A 7,677-nucleotide genomic window follows, 5' to 3' on the forward strand; every position below is an offset into this window, starting at 1 on the left:
CAAATTCTCACTCTGCCATCTGCATGATGCAACTGGAAACGTGATTCATCGGACCACATGACTTTTTTCCAATGCTCGACTGTCCAATCCTTGTGTTCCTGTGCGAATTGGAGACGTTTTATCTTGGTAACTGCAGACAGCAAAGGTGTTCGAACAGGCCTTCAGCTGTTTTGCTGATACTCGCTCCATGGCTCCGAGCACCAACAATCATCCCACGTTCAAAGGCTGTTAAATCGTGTTATTTACCCATATCTTCAGAAAAAAGTCACTTCTGTCGTGGTAAACAACCTGCTTCCCTATTTATAATGGTCTGGCCCTTTAGCAACTTCAGCGTGAAATTATAGCTAATTTGCCTACAAATGTCAGGTGGTCATAATAATCTGGCCACTCAGTGTATATGTGTATCAAAACATGAGGTTGTACACCTTAAACTCACACAGTGTTAGATGCCAATTATATCTCATAAAGTTGGGGGAAAACCCATTGGCCATAGGTGTTTGGGTTTACTTCTAGACTCAGTTCTGTTGCATTGATCTATATGTCTATCTTTATGCCATTACCTACATTGTTGATTAATAAAGCTTAATATCAACTGTAATTGAAAAATAAAATAATAAAGCTTTGTAATAGGTTTAAAAATAGGAAAGTGTGAGTCTTCTACCTTTATTCTTCCATTTTTTAAAGGATTTTGGCTATTTGGAGTCTTATGTTTCCAGATGAATTTTATTTTCAGTTTATTTCTGCAGAAGCAGCAGTTGGGGTTCGATAGGGTTGCATTCACTCTCCAGACCCCTTTGGGAAGCATTGCCGTCTTAATCCTAAGTGTTCTGACCTATAAACATGGGTTGCTTTCCGTGTGTTTTCTTTAATTTCTTTTAACAGTGTTTTATAGTTTTCAGTGTACAAGTCTTTCACCTCCTTCGTTCAATTCATTCCTTGGTATTTTATTCTCTTTGTTACTTTTTAAATGGAGTTGGTTTTTTAATTTCCACTTCAGATTGTTCATTACTAGTGTGTATAAACAATTGAATTTTGTGTGTTGATCTTGTATCTTACATACAACTTTAGTGAATTTGTGTATTTAGTAGTTTTTTTGTAGATTCTTTGTTATTTTCTACTAGAGGCCTGGTGCATGAAATTTGTGAACTGGGTGGGGCAGGGTCCCTCAGCCCGGCCTGCGCCCTCTTGCAGTCTGGGGCTCTCGCAGTCCGGGACCCCTTGCTCCTTACTGCCCGCCACCGCTGCTGCGCTCGTCAGCCGTCAGCCTGGCTTCTGTCTGAGTGGTGCTCCCCCTGTGGGAGCGCACTGACCACCAGGGGGCAGCTCCTGCGTTGAGCATCTGCCCCCTGGTGGTCAGTGCGCCTCATAGCGATCGGTTGTTCTGGTCGTTCTGCCTTAACGGTCACTTAGGCTTTTGTTATATAGATATGTAGGATCATGTCATCTGCTAATGGATATAGAGATAACTACTTCTTCCTATCCATCTGGGTGATTTTTTTTTTTCTTTTCTTGAAGAATTGCCCTAACTAGCACAGCCAGTCTAGTGTTGACTAGCAATGGGGAAAGTGGGCATCCTTGTCCTATTCCTGATCTTAGGGGAAAGTTTTTAGTCTTTGACTAACTATATGAAGTTAGCGCTGAGTTTTTCATGGTTACTCTTTATCAGTGAGGAAGTTCCCTCTATTTCTAGTTTCTTGGGTCTTTTTATCATGAGACACTGACTTTTTAAAGGCTTTGGCTTTTAATATAGAAACTTTTGTGCATGTGTTTTATTCTGACCAGTGCTGATTCCTAAAGAAAAGCCCCCAATCACAGTTGTTGGTGATGTGGGAGGAAGGATCGCCATTATTGTGGTATGTAAACTTCTTTTATTATTAATTGTTTTATTTACCATTGTTATTTTGTTAACTTATTTGTTAATTATGTGGGGTTAGTGGTATGTCCAGGTAAGTCTCATTCATTTGAGTTGGTGCCTTGCACTAAATGTTTATGTTGGTCCAAAAACAGAAAATTGTTACCATTAGTTTATTAATTGCTAATTACTTTGTTAACTAAATAGCTGTTTATCATAACATGAAAAATTGTTTTGTGATCAAAATAGGATACAAAATTGATTATAACTGTTTAAGACACACATCCTCTCTCTCTGCACAAAGCCAGTGCACAGAAGAATACATAATACCTATATTATAGTTTAAATAAACTGAGCACATGGGTACTCACTGCTCAGCTTGGAGCAAGAACACTGGCGTGTTCCCTTCAGCGCCCAGGGCTTTCCCTGGCCTCTCTCCTCTCTTCTCACCAGAGCTGGTCACTGCCAGGCTGCCGGCTGCCAGTGCAGCGTTGGTGGTGGGAGCCTCTCCTGCCTCCTCAGCTGTTTGCAGACTGCGAGAGGGCACAGGCCGGGCTGAGGGACCCTCCCGAGTGCCCAAATTTTTGTGCACCAGGCCTCTAGTCCATATATATTTTAAAAGAGTTGTATATATATCCATACACACAAGGTGGGCAAAGTAGGTTTATAGTTGTTCATAGGGGAAAGAATACAATTATTAATAAATACTAATACAAGAATAAATTCTGTTTCGCATACTCACAACTATCAACCTATTTTTGCCCCACTCTGTATATAAAATACATGAATATTTAATCAATCCTGGACAATGCTTGATACCCTCATGGGCTTGAAATAGCTGGTAGCCTGGGTATAACAGGAAAGACGCAGGTTTTTTTCCTGTTTCTCCTCTGTGTCTCTTTACTGCTCACAAAACACTTCCCATCTGGTCCCCGGAGTGAGGGTTCCCCACATCGAGTCATTCTCTGCTGCAGTTTAGCTCAGAATCTGTCTACCTGGAAATAGTGCCAGATCCCACAGGCTAAGGGCTCAGCCCCAGGAGACTGCTGCCCCCACCTTCAGCTGCTGTTCACAAGTAACAGGTTACCCACAACTTCTGTACGATTTGGCTACAAACGGGGTTTCCCACGACCCCTCCTTGGTTGGGTTAATTTGCTGGGGCAGCCGCAGGCCCAGGGGGCACACTGACCACTTTATTAAAGGACAGGACAGAGTACACGGAGCGACCAGGTGAAGAGCGACAGAGGCTGAGGGCTAGGAGGCCCGAGCTCAGGAGCTTCTGTCCCCGTGGAGCTGGGTGTGTCACCCTCCTGGTTCCTGGACCTGGGAGCTCTCTGCAGCCCCTACTCCTGGGATTTCAGGAGCTTCCTCGTGGAGGCATGGCCGGCATTCGCTCCATTTCCAGCCCCTCTCCCCTGGCTGAGAAGAGGGGTGGGGCGACACTCCCAGGCTTCCGGTCATGGAATGTTCTTTCCAGCGACCAGCCCCACCCAGGGGCCACCCAGCGTCACCCCATGAGAACTAAGGTGGTCCTATCACCCAGGAAGTTACCAGGTCTCAGGAGCCCTGTCCCAGACGCCAAGGCCAGAGGCCTTCACCTAGATATTATTGGTCCATATATTAGACACCACTGAACTGGGTACATTGTTAAAAATTACAATTAGGGTTTTTTTCCCCATTATACAAACATGTAAAAAACACGTATTTCCCATAAGCGCAGTGGAGAAAATTTGGACAATAAGGAAAAGTAGCAAGAAAAGAGGAAGAACCACCCAGTCAAAGTATCTTCTTGCGGTTTTACTATGTATTTAAAAAACAAAAACATTCAGCAAACGTATTTGGAGCAGCTGCATGGTGCGGGCACAGTTCTGGACGTGGGGTGTAGAGCCGGAAGCCCCAGGGAGCATGGAGGTGGCAGAGACAAGGCCGCTGTGAGTGACAGGCCTGCAGGGTGGCTTTGAAGGCCGGAGGGAGTGCAGTGGGAGCGTGCGGCATGCAGCTGCACATGTTAAAACGGAACACCAAACTTGTTACCAGAAATTAGACCCTTTCTTTTCCAGGCTGTCGAAACCCATTGTTGCCAGCGTGCTCATGTGCTCAATCTGTAATTGACAGGATGACATTATCGATGACGTGGACAGCTTTCTCGCTGCAGCAGAGACCCTGAAGGAAAGAGGGGCGTATAAGATCTTCGTGATGGCGACGCATGGCTTGTTATCTTCCGATGCCCCCCGACTGATTGAGGAATCTGCCATCGACGAGGTAACAGCCAGCATGTGTGGGCACACCTGCCCTGCCATTCTGGCTCCTTCTGAGCTGTAGTTACAGAGGGTGGTGAAGAAGGAGCTATTTTGTAGTTAAGAATGGATTAAAAACACAGGTTATATTTGTGTTTCATCACTATAGCCTCGGTCCTTGGCCCATAGTGGTAGTTAACAGTTCTGATAGCTCAGGAGTGGAGCAGGAGTCTGTGCTGGCACTGCGTGCTGCCCCTCTCTGAGCTCCTCGCAGCCGCAAGGCCCCAGCAGCACCTGGAGAGGAATCATTGAGCATCAGAAAAGGCCTGGCAGCTTCTAGGCTGAGCCATTTGGGTTCAGACCTTCGTTTGCCTGATGCCAAAGCCGCCTCTCTCCCGAGTGCAGCTGCCTGTGACGTGAGATTAGGAGAGGAAGCCACAGGCGATCTTCCTCAGCCGCCTCTGGCTCCCGTGTGGCGGCAGGAAGGCTGTCCGGGTGCACTAGCCCTGCTTTATGCACCTCCCTTATTCCAGAGGCCCACCAGGAAACGGGATTGGCATGTAAATCACATTTTTATTCTCTCTTAAATAGTAAAAGTGCTGTCCCCGTAGATTCCTGGCTATTGAATCTTAAATTAGTTAAACTTTTACTTTTCCAAGTCTCAAAACTTTTGTTTTTGTTAATCTTCCCCAGAGGATATTTTCCCATTGATTTATAGAGGGAGTGGAAGAGAAGGGAGCAACAGAGAGAGAAACATCGATGTGAGAGAGATACATCCATTGGTTGCCTCCTGCATGGGCCCTGACCAGAGCCAGGGATCGAGCCCGCAACTGAGGTACGTGCCCTTGACCAGAATCGAACCCAGACCCCTTTAGTCCGCAGGCCGATGCTCTATCCACTGAGCCAAACCTCCTAGGGCCAAGTCTCACATCTTTACTCTTCACATGAGATCTCCTGAGCCTGCCTCTCTGTTTGTTGTCTGATGGGTTCAAGATGCCTTAGTACAGACCAAAGGCCAGACTTGCATGTCTCTAATCAATCCAGCCTCCTTGCTTAGCTGGACGAAGAACTGAGAATGACATTAGAGGCATTCAAAGAGGCAAAACTGACAATACAGAATTCACATGTTAAGTAACATGAGAAGACTTCTGGCCCAGGGCAGCATCGTCGTCCCCCCACCCTGGGCTGTCCACATGGCACTAGGACCGGCTCTCACAGGTGCTGCATGGGGGCCTGTTAGAAATAGCAAAGCAGAGCAAGGTGCAGAGGGGCTGCTGGAGCCCGGCTTCCTAGTGCAGAGTGTGGTTCCAGGGAAGCGTAGCCACCAGCCGAGGCCGGGCGAGTCTGACTGGGAGCGTGAGTGGAGGGCCGCCCCGGATGCCTTTGCGTCTGACAGCACTCACTGATGTGCAGAACCACGTTGGGACAAGGCACCAGTGGCTGAGCTGGTTAGGAAGCAAAGGCTTTCATTTACACTTACACACACAACATAGCTGCTCTGTAGTTTATACAGTTTTGAACAGTAATGGCAGGATCGACACGTTAGGTGGGAGTTGAGAGAAGTGGAAGAAAGCTAATTTCCCTTCTTTCCAAGCAGGAGCCAGTAGGTAGTGCTTGGAGTTGATAAGTCGTGCTTTGAAGTGTTTTTATTTCTTCTTTAAAATTGAAAGTAGTTAAATTAAATGCCCAGATAGGCACCTATACACATAGTACATTCGTGGTTGCCAGGGGTGGGGGAAGGGTCACTAGGAGTGCAACTCAGGTCACAGGGCTGCTTTCTGGGGAGATGCTGACACAGCTCTGAATGTTCCAAAACCACTGAATGGTGCACTTTATGGTGATGAATCGGGCTGTCCCCAGAAAACAGCATCATGATTTCCAGTGTTTGAGAGGAAATTGATGGAAAAGTTGGCAGTACCTGATTTGCATGCACAAAATAAAATTATTGTCCACCTTAGAAAACAGCAGGTGAATTGTATGGTATGGGAATTATATCTCAGTAAATCTGTTATTTTAAAAAATGGTTAGAATAAAGTTGGAAAATTCATTTTCCACTGAGGGTGGTTAATTTAGTGAGAAAAACAGCCCACAAGGTCACCACAGCGCACTCCAGGCTGCGCTCTGCCAGCCCGGCCCCTGCGCCTTCGTTCTGTGTGAGTGGTGCAGTCAATTCTGTGATACCAGTGGGGAGGAATTTCCCTCCTTCGAGACTTATAATGAAACTTATATAACCTTTTATGTTTCCATTTTTGTTTAGTTACCAGGAAGATCAAGTGCCAAATGATTAGTCAGTGATTACTTAAGGCTGGTTTTCATGTCCCCAGTGCTGGCAATGCATATGTCTGTCCAGCTCTGTTGTAGCATCGCCTTCTGTATTTGCTTCTTTTTTAAAAATTTAATTAATTTATGTTTAAGAATATTTATTGTTGAGAGTATTACAGATATCTCCCTTTCCCCCCATTGCCCCTCTCCACCTGGTCCCTGTCCCACCCCAGGCCTTCACCATCCTACTGTCTGTGTCCATAGGTAAGATCTTTGGTTAATCTCTTCCGGCGCCCCCATCCCCTTCCTTCTGAGATTCATCAGTCGCGATTCATCCTGTTTCATGTTTCCATGCCTCTGATTCTATTTTATTTACCAGTTTATTTTGTTCACTAGATTTCTTGTTCACTTATTTTGATTTTTTAAGCTTTTATTTATTTATTTAGTTAGTTAGTTAAGCCTCACCCGAGGATATTTTTATATTGATTTTTTAGAGAGAGTGGAAGGGAGAAGGGGAGACAGAAAAAAACATCTATGTGAGAAACATCGATTGGTTGCCTCCTGCATGAACCTGGACCAGGGCCAGAGAACCTGCAACCAAGGTATGTGCCCTGACTAGAATCAAACCCAGGACCTGAACTTCAGTCTGCAAGCTGATGCTCTGTGCACTGAGCCAAACCTGCTAGGGCATGATTTTTAGATTCAGTTTTTGATAGATATGTATGTGTTGCCATTTTTTATTCATATTTTTTATCTCTTCTTTTTCTTTCTTCTTTCTTCTTCCTCTTCCTTTTCTTAAAGAATACCTTTCAACATTTCATGTAATACTGGTTTGGTGGTGATGGACTCCTTTAGCTTTTTCTTGTCTGGGAAGCTCTTTATCTGACCTTCAATCTAAATGAGAGCTTTGCTGGGTAGAGTAATCCTGGTTGTAGGTCCTTGCTATTCATCACTTTGAATATTTCTTGCCACTCCCTTAGGCCTGCAAAGTTTCTGTTGAGGAATCAGCTGACAGTCATATGGGTGCTCCCTTGTAGGTAACAGCTTTTCTCTTGCTGCTTTTAAGATTCTTACTTTGTCTTTAGCCCTTTGCATTTTAATTATGATGTGTCTTGGTGTGGGCCTCTTTGGGTTTCTCTTGTTTGGGACTCTCTTTACTTCCTGGACATGTAAGTATTTCTCCTGGTAGGGGAAGTTTTCTCTCAAATAGGTTTTCAATATCTTGCTCTCTCTTCTCCTTCTGGACCCCCATAATATTAATGTTGGTACACTTGAAGTTGCCCCAGAGTCTCCTTACACTGTCTTCATATTTTTGGATTATTTTTT

The 7,677-nt window shown here is 45.1% G+C and overlaps 1 protein-coding gene across 5 annotated transcripts in view; it reads left to right on the forward strand.

Annotated features, from left to right (window-relative positions):
- The window catches only part of PRPSAP2 (phosphoribosyl pyrophosphate synthetase-associated protein 2), a 56,215-nt gene that overhangs the window by 44,921 nt on the left and 3,617 nt on the right, over nucleotides 1-7,677 (forward strand). For all 5 annotated transcript variants that reach the window (XM_005870172.2, XM_014542854.1, XM_005870171.2 and 2 more), the window contains 2 exons: nucleotides 1,783-1,853; nucleotides 3,968-4,114. In XM_005870172.2, the coding sequence (XP_005870234.1) occupies nucleotides 1,783-1,853; nucleotides 3,968-4,114 (218 nt within the window). The remainder of the gene's footprint in view (nucleotides 1-1,782; nucleotides 1,854-3,967; nucleotides 4,115-7,677) is intronic.

This window comes from Myotis brandtii, unplaced genomic scaffold, assembly GCF_000412655.1.
Source record: "Myotis brandtii unplaced genomic scaffold, ASM41265v1 scaffold314, whole genome shotgun sequence".
Taxonomy (NCBI): Eukaryota; Metazoa; Chordata; class Mammalia; order Chiroptera; family Vespertilionidae; genus Myotis; species Myotis brandtii.